Source organism: Oncorhynchus mykiss, chromosome 17 (genome assembly GCF_057628025.1).
Source record: "Oncorhynchus mykiss isolate SJ-2025 chromosome 17, ASM5762802v1, whole genome shotgun sequence".
Taxonomy (NCBI): Eukaryota; Metazoa; Chordata; class Actinopteri; order Salmoniformes; family Salmonidae; genus Oncorhynchus; species Oncorhynchus mykiss.
The window spans coordinates 77,362,851-77,385,000 of record NC_143038.1 but is presented as its reverse complement, the minus strand read 5'-3'; the positions used below and the strand labels follow the sequence as shown (position 1 = coordinate 77,385,000).

At 44.4% G+C, this 22,150-nt stretch overlaps 1 protein-coding gene across 8 annotated transcripts in view; it reads right to left on the bottom strand.

Moving 5' to 3' along the window:
* stab1 (stabilin 1) overlaps positions 1 to 22,150 on the bottom strand; it is a 157,343-nt gene that overhangs the window by 108,066 nt on the left and 27,127 nt on the right. For 7 of the 8 annotated variants that reach the window (XR_016488114.1, XR_016488115.1, XR_016488116.1 and 4 more), the window contains exons 8-22: positions 20,478 to 20,608; positions 19,497 to 19,624; positions 19,339 to 19,421; positions 16,990 to 17,112; positions 15,929 to 16,069; positions 15,160 to 15,231; positions 13,692 to 13,805; positions 10,141 to 10,194; positions 8,103 to 8,183; positions 6,950 to 7,102; positions 6,793 to 6,855; positions 6,307 to 6,399; positions 5,478 to 5,564; positions 1,778 to 1,889; positions 735 to 921 (exon numbers count right to left, since the gene is read on the bottom strand). Coding sequence is in view for 3 of the 8 variants with exons in the window: in XM_090206515.1 (XP_090062641.1) it covers positions 735 to 921; positions 1,778 to 1,889; positions 5,478 to 5,564; positions 6,307 to 6,399; positions 6,793 to 6,855; positions 6,950 to 7,102; positions 8,103 to 8,183; positions 10,141 to 10,194; positions 13,692 to 13,805; positions 15,160 to 15,231; positions 15,929 to 16,069; positions 16,990 to 17,112; positions 19,339 to 19,421; positions 19,497 to 19,624; positions 20,478 to 20,608 (1,622 nt within the window). In the remaining 5 variants the exon portion in view is untranslated. Of the gene's footprint in view, positions 1 to 734; positions 922 to 1,777; positions 1,890 to 5,477; positions 5,565 to 6,306; positions 6,400 to 6,792; positions 6,856 to 6,949; positions 7,103 to 8,102; positions 8,184 to 10,140; positions 10,195 to 13,691; positions 13,806 to 15,159; positions 15,232 to 15,928; positions 16,070 to 16,896; positions 17,113 to 19,338; positions 19,422 to 19,496; positions 19,625 to 20,477; positions 20,609 to 22,150 lie in introns of all 8 variants that reach the window. The other variant, XM_090206517.1, reaches the window with a different exon arrangement.

Sequence of the window (22,150 nt, the reverse complement as noted above, 5' to 3'; positions counted from 1 at the left end):
CTGACTGAGTCCAACTAGAGCACTGACTGAGTCCAACTAGAGCACTGACTGAGGCCCTTTAAAGCACTGACTGAGACCCCTTGGAGCACTGACTGAGTCCAACTAGAGCACTGACTGAGGCCCTTTGGAGCACTGACTGAGACCAACTAGAACACTGACTGAGGCCCTTTGGAGCACTGACTGAGACCCCTTGGAGCACTGACTGAGTCCAACTAGAGCACTGACTGAGACCCCTTGGAGCACTGACTGAGGCCCTTTGGAGCACTGACTGAGACCCCTTGGAGCACTGACTGAGACCCTTTGGAGCACTGACTGAGGCCTCTTGGAACACTGACTGAGACCCCTTGGAGCACTGACTGAGGCCCTTTGGAGCACTGACTGAGTCCAACTAGAGCACTGACTGAGGCCCTTTGGAGCACTGACTGAGGCCCTTTGGAGCACTGACTGAGTCCAACTAGAGCACTGACTGAGGCACTTTAGAGCACTGACTGAGGCCAACTAGAGCACTGACTGAGGCCCTTTGGAGAACTGACTGAGGCCCTTTGGAGCACTGACTGAGGCCCTTTGGAGCACTGACTGAGTCCAACTAGAGCACTGACTGAGGCACTTTAGAGCACTGACTGAGACCCCTTGGAGGACTGACTGAGGCCCTTTAGAGCACTGACTGAGGCACTTTAGAGCACTGACTGAGGCCCTTTGCCTAGCAATAAGTAAGCTAAGTAAGTAATACTGACGTGGTGTGGCTGCCGGTGAAGCTGCAGAAGGCGTGGACATGGCAGTGTTCAGAAAGACCATCAGAGTTACAGGCCTTAGCCTCCTTATCACAGTAGTCTCCAGAGTAACCCTCCAGGCAGGAGCCCCCTCTACATGCACCCTTACTGCCTGGGCGGTTATCACACACACCATGGAGACAGCGGCAATCTGGAGACGACGAGGGGGGGGACAAAGAGAGGAAAGAGGTGAGACAGAGAGCGGGGGGAGGGGGGAGAAAGAGGAGAGAGGGAGGGACAAAGAGAGGAAAGAGGGGAGGCAGAGAGAGGGGAGGGGGGAGAAAGAGGAGAGAGGGAGGGACAAAGAGAGGAAAGAGGGGAGGCAGAGAGAGGGGGAGGGGGGAGAAAGAGGAGAGAGGGAGGGACAAAGAGAGGAAAGAGGGGAGACAGAGAGAGGGGGGAGGGGGGAGAAAGAGGAGAGAGGGAGGGACAAAGAGAGGAAAGAGGGGAGACAGAGAGAGGGGGGAGGGGGGAGGAAGAGGAGAGAGGGAGGGACAAAGAGAGGAAAGAGGGGAGGCAGAGAGAGGGGGGAGGGGTGAGAAAGAGGAGAGAGGGAGGGACAAAGAGAGGAAAGAGGGGAGACAGAGAGAGGGGGGAGGGGGGAGGAAGAGGAGAGAGGGATGGACAAAGAGAGGAAAGAGGGGAGACAGAGAGAGGGGGGAGGGGGGAGGAAGAGGAGAGAGGGAGGGACAAAGAGAGGAAAGAGGGGAGACAGAGAGAGGGGGGAGGGGGGAGAAACAAGATAAGGGTTTTTAAGTCAGATTTGACCATGATTTTTAATCAAGGAGAGAAATGTGAAATGGCCCTTTCTATGGTGCACCAGCTCCATATGGGGATTAGATACAACAGGACTGGGTAAATTATATTTTTCTGTGTCCCAAGTGGCATCCTATTCCCTATATAGTGCACTACTTTTTTTTTGGGGGGGGGGGGGGGGGCGGGGGGCGTGGTCAACAGTAGTACACACTATAGCGAATAGGGCACTATAAAGTGTAACTCATACCCACCCTGGTCACACTTCTCTCCGTGTTTGTTGGGGTCGGAACAGATGTGACAGGCGATCCCCTTGAAGCGCTCCTCGCAGCTACACGACCCGTTACCATGGATACCATCAAAACACTACACACACATAGAAAGGTCACAGGTCAAAGACATGGAGACAGGACGTGATGATGGTTAAAATGGTATGCGTTTCAAGTTTCAAAGTCTATTCACCATGTGCACAGGATACAACAGGTGTAAAACAGTACAGTGAAATTATTTTCTTGAGCTCTTTCCCTCAATGCAGTAGTGATAATAATATAGATAGTAATATAGATAACAATAGAGGTAAAAATAATATAGATAGTAATATAAATAATAATAATAATAATATAGATAATAATAATATAGATAGTAATATAAATAATAATAATAATATAGATAATATTCTATATAATAATAATATAGATAGTAATATAAATAATAATAATAATATAGATAATATTCTAGATAATAATAATATAGATAGTAATATAAATAATAATAATAATATAGATAGTAATATAAATAATAATAATAATATAGATAGTAATATAAATAATAATAATAATATAGATAATATTCTAGATAATAATAATATAGATAGTAATATAAATAATAATAATAATATAGATAGTAATATAAATAATAATAATAATATAGATAGTAATATAAATAATAATAATAATATAGATAATATTCTAGATAATAATAATATAGATAATATTCTAGATAATAATAATATAGATAATATTCTAGATAATAATAATATAGATAATATTCTAGATAATAATAATATAGATAGTAATATAAATAATAATAATAATAATATAGATAGTAATATAAATAATAATAATAATAATATAGATAATAATAATATAGATAGTAATATAAATAATAATAATAATATAGATAATAATAATATAGATAGTAATATAAATAATAATAATAATATAGATAATATTCTATATAATAATAATATAGATAGTAATATAAATAATAATAATAATAATAATAATATCGATAATAATAATATAGATAGTAATATAAATAATAATAATAATAATATAGTCCTTTTGGTGATTGACCATTCTTGATACACATGGGAAACTGTTGAGCTTGAAAACCCCAGCAGCGTTGCTGCTGTTTTTTTTGTCTTGTCCATTCACCCTCTGATTGGACCACAGACACGATCCATGTCTCAATTGTCTCAAGGCTTAAACATCTATCTTTAACTGGTCTGCTCCCCTTCATCTATACTGATTGAAGTGGATTTAACAGGTGACATCAATAAGGGGCCACAGCTGTCACCTGTAGTCACCTGGTCAGTCTATGCCATGGAGGAAGCAGGTGTTCATAATGTTTTGTACACTCACTGTATACAGCAGTCACAGTAACACATGGAAACTCTCAGGAGGTAGAAGGGTTAGCATTTGACCATCAGGTATTCCACGATTGGAGAATAATCGGTGGAGACTTCCACTATAGACTGATATTACAGACTGAGACTCTAGACAGACTATAGACTGAGACTATAGACAGACTGAGATTATAGACTGATATTAGAGACTGAGACTATAGACAGACTATAGACTGAGACTATAGACTGAGACTATAGACAGACTATAGACAGACTATAGACAGACTATAGACTGAGACTATAGACAGACTACAGACTGAGACTATAAACAGAGACTATAGACGAGATTACAAACAGACTACAGACCAAGACTACAGACTGAGACTACAGCCTGAGACTACAGACTGAGACTACAGACTGAGACTACAGACCGAGACTACAGACTGAGACTACAGACTGAGACTACAGACTGAGACTACAGACAGACTACAGACTGAGACTACAGACTGAGACTACAGACTGAGACTACAGACCGAGACTACAGACTGAGACTACAGACTGAGACTACAGACTGAGACTACAGACTGAGACTACAGACCGAGACTACAGACTGAGACTACAGACTGAGACTACAGACTGAGACTACAGACTGAGACTACAGGCTGAGACTACAGACCGAGACTACAGACCGAGACTACAGACTGAGACTACAGACCGAGACTACAGACTGAGACTACAGACTGAGACTACAGACCGAGACTACAGACTGAGACTACAGACTGAGACTACAGACCGAGACTACAGACCGAGACTACAGACTGAGACTACAGACCGAGACTACAGACTGAGACTACAGACTGAGACTACAGACCGAGACTACAGACCGAGACTACAGACTGAGACTACAGACTGAGACTACAGACTGAGACTACAGACCGAGACTACAGACTGAGACTACAGACTGAGACTACAGGCTGAGACTACAGACTGAGACTACAGACCGAGACTACAGACTGAGACTACAGACTGAGACTACAGACTGAGACTACAGACTGAGACTACAGACTGAGACTACAGACTGAGACTACAGACTGAGACTACAGGCTGAGACTACAGACCGAGACTACAGACCGAGACTACAGACTGAGACTACAGACCGAGACTACAGACTGAGACTACAGACTGAGACTACAGACTGAGACTACAGACTGAGACTACAGACTGAGACTACAGACTGAGACTACAGACTGAGACTACAGACCGAGACTACAGACTGAGACTACAGACTGAGACTACAGACTGAGACTACAGGCTGAGACTACAGACCGAGACTACAGACCGAGACTACAGACTGAGACTACAGACCGAGACTACAGACTGAGACTACAGACTGAGACTACAGACTGAGACTACAGACTGAGACTACAGACTGAGACTACAGACTGAGACTACAGACTGAGACTACAGACTGAGACTACAGACTGAGACTACAGACTGAGACTACAGACTGAGACTACAGACTGAGACTACAGACTGAGACTACAGACTGAGACTACAGACTGAGACTACAGACTGAGACTACAGACTGAGACTACAGACTGAGACTACAGACTGAGACTACAGACTGAGACTACAGACTAGTATCTACTGAGCTAGAGTCTGCAGTCACATGTTATTGTTGATGAAGAGACAGACCCCTTTTAATTAATGACACAGTGAATAACGAATGTCCCTGAATCCACTGTCCGCTCGGTGAATGGAGAATCCATCGAGTTGGATAGCCATGGAGGGGGTTTCTTGTTCGAAAGCAATGTTTCAGCAAAAAAAACGGAGAACATTGCAGTTACAAGAGTCTCGTTGATAGCATTTCCGCGATCTGAGGTCTTCCGTCTTATTTTTCAAAGTGACTAGAAAACTGGGATGGACGAAAGTGGTGGCTGGTTTTCCCTTCACCTTGGTCTCACTTAGCTCTCCTTCCTCTTTTCCACTGGCGTTTCCTGTTGTGCAGCTCGAAGATTGGGTCGGAGGTACACAAAGAGCCCATGAGTCGAAGTCAGATGAGTCGAAGTCGAAGCCAGAATTGCGGTTAGTAACTGCCTACCTGATGTTCAAAAGTTTTTGTAGATCATAAGAAAATATTGCTGATACATTGAAGATAAACGGCAAATGAATTTAACAAAATTGCAAAGTTGGGTCGGCGTTCGTAAGACAGTAACCAAACAGTATGGCTCTTTCTTTCCATCTTGTGTGTGTGTGCGCATGCGTGAGTGCGTGCTTGTAAGACTGCTGAGAGAACGACTTGCTAGGCAGATAGAGTCTTTACTTACAGTGCCTTTGCCATAACAGGGTGTCTGGAAACCTCCTGTACACGTTTTACACTCAGGTCCATAGAACCCACTGCAACACTCTGCTCGCTGAAACTCAACAGAATCAAATCACTCACTGAGACTGCAGGGTTTCAAACGCACCCTATTCCCTGTGTAGTGCACTACTTTTGACCATGGCCCATAGGGACCGATAGGGCTCTGTAGGGCTCCACAGGACTCCATAGGGCTCCATAGGGCTCCACAGGACTCCATAAGGCTCTATAGGGCTCCGTAGGGCTTAATAGGGCTCCATAGGGCTCCGTAGGGCTCCACAAAGCTCTGGTCAGAAGTAGTGAACTATTTAAAGAATAGGGTGTCATTTGGTCCGCAAGTCTGTTGTCATCCTAACCGAAACTATGTGTTAACATCATGTTTGTATTTAATCTCTTTCTTTACTTTATTCTTCAGAAAGAAGATATTGCTATAAACATACCAGACATATCATTCTCTCTCTCTACATGATGAATGAAAAAGATACAGGAAATGAACCAAGAGCTGAACCAGGAAATGAACCAAGAGCTGAGCCAGGAAAATAACCAAGAGCTGAGCCAGGAAATGAATCAAGAGCTGAGCCAGGAAAAAAACCAAGAGCTGAGCCAGGAAAAGAACCAAGAGCTGAGCCAGGAAATGAACCAAGAGCTGAGCCAGGAAAATAACCAAGAGCTAAGCCAGGAAAAGAACCAAGAGCTGAGCCAGGAAAAGAACCAAGAGCTGAGCCAGGAAAAGAACCAGGAACTGAGCCAGGAAATGAACCAAGAGCTGAGCCAGGAAATGAACCAGGAGGACTTACCTCAATAGTAGTGTTGCAGTATTTAGCACAACCTTTATTGAGCGTGGGGTTGAATGGATATGCCTGATAGTCACAATCCTTCATGTGACTATGCTGTGGTACAGAAACAACAATAAGTACTGTATCTTATTAGCAACAGAAGAGGGTCGTTACCTAACAGGGTCGTTACCAACAGAACCAATATAAATAGTTGTATCCTGTGCAGGCATATGACAAATAAACATTTCATTAGATTTGAGTGTAGACAAATCATTACAAATATGTGTCATTGTTTATGTAGCTGGTATTTAAAAATATGTAAGAACTACTTTGTATAATAAATAATACAGGCCATGAGCTGAATAGAGATCCAGACATAGAGCCACACTCAAAAAGATGTAGCAGAAGCTTAGGATCTTTTCACTGCATCAAGGATAGCAGGCACAGGTCTTTAACAGCCAGCCACCTTCATGAGAGGAATAGAAAACATTGCTGTGATTATTTTACCAGTTCTATGCTTCCCTCGGGGCAATGTGACTCATAGAGATAGCTGCACCTCACACACGGGCCCTGGAGAACGGACACACAAACAACATCACAATGCCACAGTCATTTTTCAATTAGAATAGACTAGAATAGAACAGAACAGAATGTTTCCACCTACCACGATGATTTTGTTCTCTGTGACATCACATCTCTTAGGCAGGATGGGGACGATCGAGGGCGGGACTAGAACCCCGTCAATCATATGGATCACTCCATTGGATGCCATAATATTAGTAATCTGAAGAGGTTTCCCGCCCAGCAGCACCAGGCCCTGTCAGACACAATGGAGATGTCCTTAAAAGGGAACTTCAGAATTGTATAATTTATGATAGATGGTTTTTAATCCTGAAAGTGATCCAATGTCTCTAACATTCTGTTATAAAATAGTGACCCTCCCCTTTAACAAATCACAATGAAATTACAATTCAAGTAAACAGTAAAGCTCATGATCAACCTATCCTTTAGTTATCCCTTTTAGATTCAACACTATTTGATAGAAAAGACCCCGGTGTCTCCCTGTTCCTAATATAGTGCACTAATGTTGACCAGGGCCCTATGTGGAATAGGGTGGAATAGGGTGTAGTACTAATGTTGACCAGGGCCCTATGTGGAATAAGGTGTAGTACTATGTTGACCAGGGCCCTATTCCCCAGTACTGCTGGGGAATAGATAGTAGTACTACTGTTGACCAGGGCCCTATAGGGAATAGGGTGTAGTACCACTGTTGACCAGGGCCCTATAGGGAATAGGATGTAGTACTGCTGTTGACCAGGGCCCTATAGGGAATAGGGTGTAGTACCACTGTTGACCAGGGCCCTATAGGGAATAGGGTGTAGTACTGCTGTTGACCAGGGCCCTATAGGTAATAGGCATCCTACACAGGGCAGTGTCCCCAATCACTGCCCTGGGGCATTGGGATATATATTTTTTAGACCAGAGGAAAGAGTGCCTCCTACTGGTTCTCCAACACCACTTCCAGCAGCATCTTGTCTCCCATCCAGGAACTGACCAGGACCAACCCTGCTTAGCTTCAGAAGCAAGCCAGCAGAGGTATGCAGGGTGGTATGCTGCTGGCACTACTGCTGACCAGGGCCCTATAGGGAATAGGGTGTAGTGATACTGTTGAGCAGGGCCCTATAGGGAATAGGGTGTAGTGCTACTGTTGACCAGGGCCCTATAGGGAATAGGGTGTAGTACTACTGTTGACCAGGGCCCTATAGGGAATAGGGTGTCACTTGGGAAGCATCCCGTCTTGAAATAGCAGAACTTACATCGTTGGTGAGGTTGACTAGTAGGATCTGATTGGCCATAGTCTGAATCAGACCCATGCTTGCCAGCTGGTCCACGGTTAACTACAGAGATAGAATCAATAATTAATAGCTGTGCTCCATAGGCAAGGAGCGAAACAGGAAGTAATAGCTGTGCTCCATAGGCAAGGAGCGTAACAGGAAGTAATAGCTGTGCTCCATAGGCAAGGATCGAAACAGAAAGTAATAGCTGTGTTCGACTCAGTAACTCCTAATCAAATGTATTTAGGTGCAGGGGTCCAATGCTAGTTTAACTGGAAACTGGAATCCATCACTCACTGTGGTAGTGTTAATGTTTTAACGTTGTTTAACAGTAGCAGAGATTATTTAAGAATTTACACGTTTTGGCAACAAGCATTTAGAGTTTTAAACATGTCTGTTTGAGTGGAGCCCATTTTAAAGGGTGCATTCAGAAAGATGTCCTCATCAACAACATGATAAGTTTTGTACAATTTTGTAAATTGGTTTTTCACGTCGGATATCGGGGTTCAGATCCCACCTGTAACATGTAAAGTGTTTTTCCATGCTGGAGACCGGGATTCAGATCCCACCTGTAAAGTGGGTTTCCATGCTGGAGACTGGGGTTCATATCCCACCTGTAAAGTGGGTTTCCATGCTGGAGACTGGGGTTCAGATCCCACCTGTAACACGTAAAGTGGTTTTCCATGCTGGAGACCGGGGTTCAGATCCCACCTGTAACATGTAAAGTGGGTTTCCATGCTGGAGACCGGGGCTCAGATCCCACCTGTAACATGTAAAGTGGTTTTCCATGCTGGAGACTGGGGTTCAGATCCCACCTGTAAAGTGGGTTTCCATGCTGGAGACCGGGGTTCAGATCCCACCTGTAAAGTGGGTTTCCATGCTGGAGACCGGGGTTCAGATCCCACCTGTAACATGTAGAGTGGTTTTTCATGCTGGAGACTGGGGTTCAGATCCCACCTGTAAAGTGGGTTTCCATGCTGGAGACTGGGGTTCATATCCCACTTGTAAAGTGGGTTTCCATGCTGGAGACTGGGGTTCAGATCCCACCTGTAACACGTAAAGTGGTTTTCCATGCTGGAGACCGGGGTTCAGATCCCACCTGTAACATGTAAAGTGGGTTTCCATGCTGGAGACCGGGGCTCAGATCCCACCTGTAAAGTGGGTTTCCATGCTGGAAACCGGGGTTCAGATCCCACCTGTAAAGTGGGTTTCCATGCTGGAGACCGGGGTTCAGATCCCACCTGTAACATGCAAAGTGGTTTTTCATGCTGGAGACTGGGGTTCAGATCCCACCTGTAAAGTGGGTTTCCATGCTGGAGACCGGGGTTCAGATCCCACCTGTAAAGTGGGTTTCCATGCTGGGGTTCAGATCCCACCTGTAACATGTAAAGTGGGTTTCCATGCCGGAGACCGGGGTTCAGATCCCACCTGTAACATGTGAAGTGGTTTTCCATGCCGGAGACCGGGGTTCAGATCCCACCTGTAACATGTAAAGTGGGTTTCCATGCTGGAGACCGGGGTTCAGATCCCACCTGTAACATGTGAAGTGGTTTTCCATGCTGGAGACCAGGGTTCAGATCCCACCTGTAACATGTGAAGTGGTTTTCCATGCTGGACACCGGGGTTCAGATCCCACCTGTAAAGTGGGTTTCCATGCTGGAGACCGGGGTTCAGATCCCACCTGTAAAGTGGGTTTCCATGCTGGGGTTCAGATCCCACCTGTAACATGTGAAGTGGTTTTCCATGCTGGAGACCGGGGTTCAGATCCCACCTGTAACATGTGAAGTGGTTTTCCATGCTGGAGACCGGGGTTCAGATCCCACCTGTAACATGTGAAGTGGTTTTCCATGCTGGAGACCGGGGTTCAGATCCCACCTGTAACATGTGAAGTGGTTTTCCATGCTGGAGACCGGGGTTCAGATCCCACCTGTAACATGTGAAGTGGTTTTCCATGCTGGAGACCGGGGTTCAGATCCCACCTGTAACATGAGCTCTTGTAACATGTGGTAAAAGTGCTTACCGCAGCCTGGGAGTAGATATGTTGTTTCAGTAGCTCTTGAAGCTTGTTCTGGGCCTTCAGAGGGGGAGAACAGAGTTCTACATTGAACAGTTTCACACTGGGAATACTGTAGGGCCACTGGGAATACTATAGGGTCACTGGGAATACTATAGGGTCACTGGGAATACTGCATGGTCACTGGGAAAACTATAGGGTCACAGGGAATACTGTACGGTCACTGGGAATACTGTAGAGTCATTGGGAAAACTGTAGGGTCACTGGGAATACTGTACGGTCACTGGGAATACTGTATGGTCACTGGGAATACTGCACCGTCACTGGGAAAACTGTAGGGTCACTGGGAATACTGCATGGTTACTGGGAATACTGTAGGGTCACTGGGAATAATGTAGGGTCACTGGGAATACTGTACGGTTACTGGGAATACTGCATGGTCACTGGGAATACTGTAGAGTCACTGGGAATACTGTAGGGTCACTGGGAATACTGTAGGGTCACTGGGAATACTGCACAGTCACTGGGAAAACTGTAGGGTCACTGGGAATACTGTAGGGTCACTGGGAATACTGCATGGTTACTGGGAATACTGTACGGTCACTGGGAATACTGCATGGTTACTGGGAATACTGTAGGGTCACTGGGAATACTGTGCGGTCACTGGGAATACTGTAGGGTCACTGGGAATACTGCACAGTCACTGGGAAAACTGTAGGGTCACTGGGAATACTGTAGAGTCACTGGGAATACTGTAGGGTCACTGGGAATACTGTAGGGTCACTGGGAATACTGCACAGTCACTGGGAAAACTGTAGGGTCACTGGGAATACTGTAGAGTCACTGGGAATACTGTAGGGTCACTGGGAATACTGTAGGGTCACTGGGAATACTGCACAGTCACTGGGAAAACTGTAGGGTCACTGGGAATACTGTAGGGTCACTGGGAATACTGCATGGTTACTGGGAATACTGTACGGTCACTGGGAATACTGCATGGTTACTGGGAATACTGTAGGGTCACTGGGAATACTGTGCGGTCACTGGGATATCACTAGTATTCACATCACATTCACATCACATTACTGTGGATTAAAATACAGCTTCCCAAATGACACCATATTACCTTTATATCGTTTTACTTTTGAAAATAGTATATATAGTATAATATAGCATCGACAGTAGTAGTAAATGACATCCTATATATCAATATATACAGTGCATTCGAAAAGTATTCAGACCCCTTCACTTTTCCCACAATTTGTTACGATACAGCCTTATTCTAAAATTGATAAAAGTGTGTTTTTCCCTCAATCTACACCTAATACACCATAATGACAAAGCAAAAACAAGTTTAGACATTTTTGCTAATTTATAAAATAAAATAAAATAAACTGAAATATTAGATTTACAGAAGTTTTCAGACCCTTTACTCAGTACTTTGTTAAAGCGCATTTGGCAGCCATTACAGCCTTGAGATGTCTCGAGCCTCAAGCTCTGTCAGGTTGGATGGGGTGCATCGCTGCACAGCAATTTTCAGGTCTCTCCAACGATGTTTGAGCTCTGGCTGGGCCATTCAAGGACATTCAGAGACCTGTCCCGAAGCCACTGCTGCATTGTATTGGCTGTGTGATTAGGGTCGTTGTCCTGTTGGAAGGTTAACCTTCGCCCCAGGCTGAGGTCCTGATCGCTCTTGAGCAGGATTTCATGAAGGATCTCTCTGTAATTTGCTCCCGACATCCTTCCCTCGATCCCAACTAGTCTCTGATAAACATCCCCACAGCATGATGCTGCCACTACCATGCTTCACCGTAGGGATGGTGCCAGGTTTCCTCCAGACGTGACGCTTGGCATTCAGGCCAAAAAGGTCAATCTTCGTTTCATCAGACCAGAGAATTGTGTTTCTCATGGTCTGAGAGTCATTTAGGTGCCTTTTGGCAAACTCCAAGTGTGCTGTCATGTGCCTTTTACTGAGGAGTGGCTTCTGTCTGGTCACTCTGGTCACTCCATAAAGGCCTGATTGGTGGAGTTCTGCAGAGATGCTTGTCTTTCTGGAAGGTTCTCCCATCTCCACAGAGGAACACTGGAGCTCTGTCAGAGTGAACATCGAGTTCTTGGTCACCTCCCTGACCAAGGTCCTTCTCCCCCCAATTTCTCAGTTTGGCCGGGCGGCCAGCTCTACGAAGAGTCTTGGTGGTTCCAAACTTCTTCCATTGAAGAATGATGGAGGTCACTGTGTTCTTGGGGACCTTCAATTCTGCAAAAGATTTTTGGTGCACTCGTGGCTTGGTTTTTGCTCTGACATGCACTGTCAACTGTGGGACCTTATATAGACAGGTGTGTGCCTTTTGTTGGATCCTGTATTTTACATTATAGCCATTACCATATATATATGATGAAATATTATCTGATGTTGGTTGTGTGAGGTATCTGCATTTGTGCACTTGAGCATAATCATGAGAGTAAACAACTGCTTGCTACATCTACTTGCCTGTTTGTGTGTGTGTGTGACAAGAACTGACTAACATGGTGTGACCTGCATGTTGCAAAACTGTAGATAACAGCCCAGCAGATGCTTTGTCCTTGTGTTTGGATGTAACAATATTGAGCACATGGTGTGACTTGCTGTAGCTTACAAAGTTGTGATAGGGAGGGGTGGTCATCACGAGGTTTAACTGAGATGGAAAAATACTGAACAACACAATAGCAGGAACTGAGCAACTGTTCTAACTAGGCTGCGATACCAGAACAGTGAGAATCTATACATCGACGGAGGGAGGACTCCAAGAAGCGCCAAGAGGCGGGGAACAGCCTGAGCACCTGCAATAGGCTGAGCAAGTTTAAACCACGCCCAGCCTCTACTGTGATAGGCCAACAGACGGGTTGGAACAATGTCTATCACAGTATAAGAACACTGTTTACGTACATCTTGTCAGTTCTCTGTTCTGCCCTGCGTGGTATTACAGTGAGCCCGTATATACGAAAGTTGCATTTGCCATTTATTACTTAGCTAATAAAAAATACATAGTATACAATCGGTGACTCATTGTTATATTTATCCTGATACCAGATTCGAATTTACGCAATTCTAACACTTTCCAAATCATGTCCAATTATTTGAATTTACCACAGGTGGATTCCAATCAAGTTGTAGAAACATCTCAAGGATGATCAATGGAAACAGGATGTACCTGAGCTGTATTTCTCATAGCAAAGGGTGTTAATACTTACGTAAATAACGTATTTCTGTTTTTTATTATTAATACATTTGCAAAAAAAATCTAAAAATAAGTTTTCATTTTGTTATTATGGGGTATTGTGATGTCATTATGGGGTATTGTGATGTCATTATGGGGTATTGTGATGTCATTATGGGGTATTGTGTGTAGATTGATGAGGGAAACAATTATTTAATCGATTTTAGAATAAGGCTGTAACGTAACAAAATGTGGTAAAAGGGAAGGGGTCTGAATAATTTTCCAATGCACTGTACAGCAGTACACGGTAGTACTCACGTGGTACAGCATGCACGTATATAGTATAGTATTAGTACTCACATGGAACAGCATATAAATCAGCCTGCCGTCTCTGAACTTGTCCACAGCATCGTTGGTCGGGACGAACACAGTGAGAGGACCAGGACCTCTCAGAGGCAGAGTAGTCCCACAGTTCTGAAAGACAGACAGACAGACAGACAGACAGACAGACAGACAGACAGCCATTGATCAAGTCATGCATTATCATTAGTGCTCTCTACAATGTAAATATTTGTCGTTCTGCCCCTGAGCAAGGCAGATGCCGATTAAGGCATCTGCCTATCTATCTATCTATCTATCTATCTATCTATCTATCTATCTATCTATCTATCTATCTATCTATCTATCTATCTATCTATCTATCTATCTATCTATCTATCTATCTATCTATCTATCTATCTATCTATCTATCTATCTATCTATCTATCTATCTATCTATATATCTATCTATCTATCTATCTATCTATCTATCTATCTATCTATCTATCTATCTATCTATCTATCTATCTATCTATCTATCTATCTATCTATCTATCTATCTATCTATCTATCTATCTATCTATCTATCTATCTATCTATCTATCTATCTATCTATCTATATATCTATCTATCTATCTATCTATCTATCTATCTATCTATCTATCTATCTATCTATCTATCTATCTATCTATCTATCTATCTATCTATCTATCTATCTATCTATCTATCTATCTATCTATCTACCTACCTCATCCCCATACTGGTATTTATTTATTTATATTGCTCCTTTGCACCCCAGTATCTCTACCTGCACATTCATCTTCTGCCGATCTACCATTCCAGTGTTTAATTGCCATATTGTAATTACTTCACCACCATGGCCTATTTATTTCCTTAATTTACCTCATTTGCACTCACTGTATATATACTTTTTGTTTTCTTTTGTTCTACTGTCTTATTGACTGTATGTTTTGTTTATTCCATGTGTAACTCTGTGTTGTCTGTTCTCACTGCTATGCTTTATCTTGGCCAGGTCGCAGGTAGACTAGGTTTCCCCCTCTCCCTTTCCCTATAACCTATTAGCAGAAGGCTGTTGTACAACTGACTAGGTATCCCCCTTTCTCTTTCTCTATAACCTAGTAGCAGAATGCTGTTGTACAACTGACTAGGTATCCCCCTTTCCCTTTCTCTATAACCTAGTAGCAGAATGCTGTTGTACAACTGACTAGGTATCCCCCTTTCCCTTTCTCTATAACCTAGCAGCAGAATGCTTTAAGAAGCATTTAAGAACGGTCCAATAAGTAGGTAAAGTACATCAGAAGGAATACCACCATGGCCTGTATTCATAGTAGGATGATCTAGGATCAGTTTAGCGTTTCAGATCATAATAAATCAGATTTCATAGACATGGAGGGACCTGATCATAGATCAGCACTCCTACTCTGAGACTCTTAGTGAATATGAACCCTGAAACAAAACATTTAGTGAAAAACCATTAGAGGCCACTCACGTCCACCAGCGAGAGGAAGCGGTTGTATTTCTCATCCTTTGTCAGGATCTCCCCGATGGTCTTATCAGCAAACTTCAAGTGACAAAACGATCAGTCATTATCATCGAAAGAGTTTGATAGAGGGCACATCTTTGTAGCTTTGCCATAATGGCTTCTGTGTCAAAATAGGCAGCGCATCTGAGGGATATCTCCATTTTAAAGTAGTTAATTTCTTCTTCTTCTACTACTTCTGTGAGTTTATTGACAGTCTGTTAACAAGCTATAAGGTTGCATACTACCACCTAGAGTTATGGAATGTTTTCTCATTAGCATAATTCATGGACTGATCCCTCCTGTTGACCTTGATAGAATTACATGATCCTTCCTTAACCCATACCGTAGGAAGTCCCAGCCAATTGGCTACGTCAAAATGGTGAAAGTCCTCAATTGCACTGTTTTGTGAAAATTGGGCCCTCTATGCAACTCTATGGTATCATCCGATCACAAGTGGCAGCATAGTATAATGCTATGGTAGTGTTTCTTCATCCTGGTTCTGGGGACCCAAAGGAGTGCACATTTTAGTTTTTGTCCTAACACTACACAGCTGATTACACTAATAAAGGTCTTAATGACGAGTTGATTATTTGAATCAGGTGTTAATTAAGTGCTGTGGGCAAAAACTAAAATGTGCCCCCCAGGACCAGGATTTAAACACTATGCGGAGGAAAACCAGCAGTAGAGCGGACCTCTGGGCTGAGATGTACTACTCATTCTAATAACATGGTAACACCTGCTCGTCCTTTGGGCTGTCAGGGAGGATGTTCCTGGGTATGATTGGCTGGTCAATGATATGGATAACCCCATTGGCTGCTGGGATGTCCTGCTGGATGACTGAGTAGAGAGTCTCAGGAGACTTCACCAACAGGAATTGCTGTCAAACGACACAAAACTCATTAGGTGTGGGACCAAACACATTGGGGGTGGGACCACCACATGTAATCTCTGTCAAACAACACCAAACACATTGGGGGTGGGACCACCACATGTAATCTGTGTCAAACAACACCAAACACATTGGGGTGGGACCACCACATGTAATCTCTGTCAAACAACACCAAACACATTGGGGGTGGGACCACCACATGTAATCTGTGTCAAACAACACCAAACACATTGGGTGTGGGACCAAACACATTGGGGGTGGGACCACCACATTGGGGGTGGGACCAAACCCATTGGGGGTGGGACCAAACACACGTAACCTGCGTTTTAAATGGCACCCTATTTCCATATAGTCCTATTCCCTAGAGCCCTATGAGCCCTGGTCAAAAGTAGTGAACTATAAAGGGAATAGGGTGCCATTTGAGATGCAACCCTATAGAAGGAGGACATTTTAAAGATTAGAAACAAGATAATTTAGGGTTGCAAAATTCCTGTAACATCCCAGGTTTTCCAGAAATCCCTGTTGGAGGATTATCGGATTTCCTGCTTATTCCCTTTCTGATTCCAGGAATATTCCAACTGGGAAAACCTATGCAGCATTTTGCGACCTTACCCAAAGCATTCAATATTCAGTATTCAGAATGTTTTAAAATCTGGAGAAAAGTCACAGAGATCTAGTTTAGCCTGTAGATGAAAGATTATTGAAACATATGATTTGAACCAAGATATGAAAGATATGATGTGCCTAGACATACAGATGAATGAGAATATAGCATTTCTTTCACCTTATTGGGTTTGAACCTGAGTTGTAGTCACCTTATTGGGCTTGAACCTGAGTTGTAGTCACCTTATTGGGTTTGAACCTGAGTTGTAGTCACCTTATTGGGTTTGAACCTGAGTTGTAGTCACCTTATTGGGCTTGAACCTGAGTTGTAGTCCACTTGCAGTATAGACGTCGGTTCTATCCAGGCTTTTATACAGGTACTGACCCCTCACCAGGTAACGTTGACACACAGACTCGTCGGTCACGCCCTGAGGAGGATGGACAACAGGACAGGAGTCAGTAACCTGGGCTGCATCTCTAATTGTGCCACTAAGGCTGCAACATTCCAGTCATTTTCCCAAAATTCCCTGGTTTTCCAAAAATCCTGGTTGAAGGATTCACAATTTTCCTAGTCATTCCCTTTTAAACCCAGAAATCTTGCAACCAGGATTCCTGGAAAGTCATGGAATTTTGTACACATGTATACACACCTAGTACACATTTATTTCTTGCTAACACTTTAGCTGAAGAGAGCATAAGCTTGGGATGCAACTCTGGCCTGTTCAAATCTGATCGTGCTTTAGCTGACTGGTTGCCATGAGGCAGTGGAGTGGACTAAAGCAGTGATGCTGTTGTAGCCCTGAACTAGCTCACCTGATTGACCTATTAAAGGGATTGATGATTAGCTTGTTGAATCAGGGGTGCTAGATCTGAAACAGTTCTAATACAGGGAACGGCTGGGGGTCCTGAGGAGAGGTCTGATAACCCCCTGGACAGGGAACGGCTGGGGGTCCTGAGGAGAGGTCTGATAATCCCTGGACAGGGAACGGCTGGGGGTCCTGAGGAGAGGTCTGATAATCCCTGGACAGGGAACGGCTGGGGGTCCTGGGGAGAGGTTTGATAATCCCTGGACAGGGAACGGCTGGGGGTCCTGAGGAGAGGTTTGATAATCCCTGGACAGGGAACGGCTGGGGGTCCTGGGGAGAGGTTTGATAATCCCCAGGACAGGGAACGGCTTGGGGTCCTGAGGAGAGGTCTGATAACCCCCTGGACAGGGAACAGCTGGGGGTCCTGAGGAGAGGTTTGATAATCCCTGGACGGGGAACGGCTGGGGGTCCTGGGGAGAGGTTTGATAATCCCTGGACAGGGAACGGCTGGGGGTCCTGAGGAGAGGTTTGATAATCCCTGGACAGGGAACGGCTGGGGGTCCTGGGGAGAGGTTTGATAATCCCCGGGACATGGAACGGCTGGGGGTCCTGGGGAGAGGTTTGATAATCCCCAGGACAGGGAACGGCTTGGGGTCCTGAGGAGAGGTCTGATAACCCCCTGGACAGGGAACAGCTGGGGGTCCTGAGGAGAGGTTTGATAATCCCTGGACGGGGAACGGCTGGGGGTCCTGGGGAGAGGTTTGATAATCCCTGGACAGGGAACGGCTGGGGGTCCTGAGGAGAGGTTTGATAATCCCTGGACAGGGAACGGCTGGGGGTCCTGGGGAGAGGTTTGATAATCCCCAGGACATGGAACGGCTGGGGGTCCTGGGGAGAGGTTTGATAATCCCCAGGACAGGGAACGGCTTGGGGTCCTGAGGAGAGGTCTGATAACCCCCTGGACAGGGAACAGCTGGGGGTCCTGAGGAGAGGTTTGATAATCCCTGGACGGGGAACGGCTGGGGGTCCTGAGGGGAGGTTTGATGACCCCAAGACTAAAGCACAGACAGATCTGGGATCAGGGTGAGGTTAGTATGATTATCAACCTCTGGGTTAGGTTGTTAGGGTTAGGTTGTTATGGTTGCGTTATTAGGGTTAGGTTGTTTGGGTTAGGTTGTTAGGATTAGGTTGTTATGGTTACGTTATCAGGGTTAGGTTGTTAGGGTTAGGTTGTTAGGGTTACGTTATAAGGGTTAGGTTGTTAGGGTTAGGTTGTTAGGGTTACGTTATAAGGGTTAGGTTGTTAGGATTAGGTTGTTAGGGTTACGTTATAAGGGTTAGGTTGTTAGGATTAGGTTGTTAGGGTTACGTTATAAGGATTAGGTTGTTAGGGTTACGTTATAAGGATTAGGTTGTTAGGGTTACGTTATAAGGATTAGGTTGTTAGGGTTACGTTATAAGGGTTAGGTTGTTAGGGTTACGTTATAAGGGTTAGGTTGTTAGGATTAGGTTGTTAGGGTTAGGTTGTTAGGATTAGGTTGTTAGGGTTATGTTATAAGGGTTAGGTTGTTAGGATTAGGTTGTTAGGGTTACGTTATAAGGGTTAGGTTGTTAGGGTTAGGTTGTTAGGGTTAGGTTGTTAGGGTTACGTTATAAGGATTAGGTTGTTAGGGTTACGTTATAAGGGTTAGGTTGTTAGGGTTACGTTATAAGGGTTAGGTTGTTAGGGTTAGGTTGTTAGGATTAGGTTGTTAGGGTTACTTTATAAGGGTTAGGATGTTAGGGTTAGGTTGTTAGGGTTAGGTTGTTAGGGTTAGGTTGTTAGGGTTAGGTTTTACGTTAACTTACTGCTAGAGGCACAATGAAGGACGAAAGAGGGACGAAAGCGGTGAAAGGTCCCTGTTGGCTGATGGTCAGCCTACAGTCTCTCACTGAATATAAAGAAAACAGACATTAGTAACCTGCTGTTTAACAACAACAATAACACATATAGGGAGGTTGGGTACCAAATAGCAAGATGGCTCCAGAGAGCTTCCCCTTGTGTGTCCCCTCCCTGTTCAGCTCCACTAGCCGTTCCATCAGGTTGCCATAACAACGGTAGCCATCGCCAATCTGTTGGGCGTTGCACAAGCACCTGACCGAGGAGAGAGAGAGAGAGAGAGAGAGAGAGAGAGAGAGAGAGAGAGAGAGAGAGAGAGAGAGAGAGAGAGAGAGAGAGAGAGAGAGAGAGAGAGAGAGAAGGAGAGCATTCAATTCAGAGTTAAAATACAGGGGGTCCAGCCCTCTTCCCAGAGAGTAACTGGGTGTTCAGGATTTACAGGGGGTCCAGCCCTCCTCCCAGAGAGCTATTGGGCGTGCATGATTTACGGAGAGGAAATCTTTCTGGGTGTGTAGGGTTTTGCTCCAGCCCTACTCTAACACACCTTGTTCTACTATTTAGCTGCTCATCAGATCCTTGATTAGCTGAATCAGTTGTGTTAGAGCAGGTCTGGAGCAAAACCCTGCAGACCTAGCAGCCCTCCAGGAGGAGAGTTGGCCAGGTCACCCCTGAGTTTAGAGTTGCAAAATTCCATTAACATTCGTTACAATTCCCATGAGGATTCCCAGATTTCCTTCTCCTTATTCTCTTTCTGATGCCAGTAAACTTCCACCCAGGATTTCTGGAAAATCTGTGATTTTTGGGAAAGTTACCAGAATACTACAACCCTACCTGGGTTACAACATTCTTCTTGTGAGGACAGTGACCAGGACAGTGACCAGGACAGTGACCAGGACAGTGACCAGGACAGTGACCAGGACAGTGACCAGGTTTCTAGGTTTCTTTCTAGGTTTCCTGGCCACTGTGCTTCTGTCTCTGCATTGCTTGTTCTTTGGGGTTTTAGGCTGGTTATCTGTAAAGCGCTTTGTGACAAATAACCTTTTATAATTTTATAAAATACATTTTGATTGATTGGTTGATTAGTTGGTTGATTGATTGGTTGACCCACCTGGGGTATCCGTCCAGGCCGGTCTCACAGCCGGCGTTGGGGTGGCAGGTGGTGTCATTACATACATTCTTCAGGGTACAGCCGGAGGACGGGGTAGAGCCCTCCCAACCATGCATACAATCACATCTAGACTGGAAGATCAGATACAGACAGATACAGACATTCAGTTTCCCGTTTATTGGAACTTTCACAATGTTCTAGATTCCCTGCACATTCCATCCTTCCGAGAATCTTCCGACCAGGAATTCTGAAAAACTTTTGGATAACTTAGCGGAATTTTGCAAGCCTACACACAGAGTTACACTGGAGTTACACCCTATCCATCCCACTCAACTATACACACAGGTGTGGCTGCTTTGTGTGATGTATTGTAGTCTCTACCTTCTTTCCCTTTGTGCTGTTGTCTGTGCCCAATAATGTTTGGACCATATTTTGTGCTGCTGCCTTGTCAAATCAAATCAAATTGTGTTTGTCACATGCGCCGAATACAACAGGTGTACAGTGAAATGCTTACAAGACCTTAACCAACAATGCTTTAAGAAGTTTTAAGACATCTTTTAAATAATTAGTGTTAAGTAAAAAATAAAGGTAAGAAATAATTAAACGGCATCAGTAAAATAAAAAGCAAGGCTATATACAGTTGGAAACCGGTACAGCGTCAATGTGGAGGCTATATACAGGGGGCACCGGTACAGAGTCAATGTGGAGGCTATATACAGTTGGAAACCGGTACAGAGTCAATGTGGAGGCTATATACAGTTGGGAACCGGTACAGAGTCAATGTGGAGGCTATATACAGTTGGAAACCGGTACAGAGTCAATGTGGAGGCTATATACAGGGGGTACCGGTACAGAGTCAATGTGGAGGCTATATACAGTTGGAAACCGGTACAGAGTCAATGTGGAGGCTATATACAGGGGGTACCGGTACAGAGTCAATGTGGAGGCTATATACAGTTGGAAACCGGTACAGAGTTAATGTGGAGGCTATATACAGGGGGTACCGGTACAGAGTCAATGTGGAGGCTATATACAGTTGGAAACCGGTACAGAGTCAATGTGGAGGCTATATACAGTTGGAAACCGGTACAGAGTCAATGTGGAGGCTATATACAGTTGGAACCGGTACAGAGTCAATGTGGAGGCTATATACAGTTGGAAACCGGTACAGAGTCAATGTGGAGGCTATATACAGTTGGAAACCGGTACAGAGTCAATGTGGAGGCTATATACAGTTTGAAACCGGTACAGAGTCAATGCTCAGGGGCACCAGTTAGTGAGGTAATTGACGTAATATGTACATGTAGGTAGAGTTAAATTGACTGTGCATAGATAATAAACAGAGAGTAGCAGCAGTGTATAAGAGGGGTCTGGGTATCCTTTTGATTAGCTGTTCAGGAGTCTTATGTCTTGGGGGTAGAAGCTGTTAAGAAACATTTTGGACCTCGACTTGGCACGCCGTGTGGAGAGAGAGAGAAGAGAGAACAGGCTATGACTATGTTGTGTTGCTACCATGTGTTGCTGCCTTGCTATGTTGTTGTCGTAGGTCTCTCTTTAAGTAGTGTTGTTGTGTCTCTCGTTGTGATGTGTGTTCTATATTTTAATTAAATGTATTTTTAATCCCAGCCCCCGTCCCCGCAGGAGGCCTTCTGGTAGGCCGTCATTGTAAATAA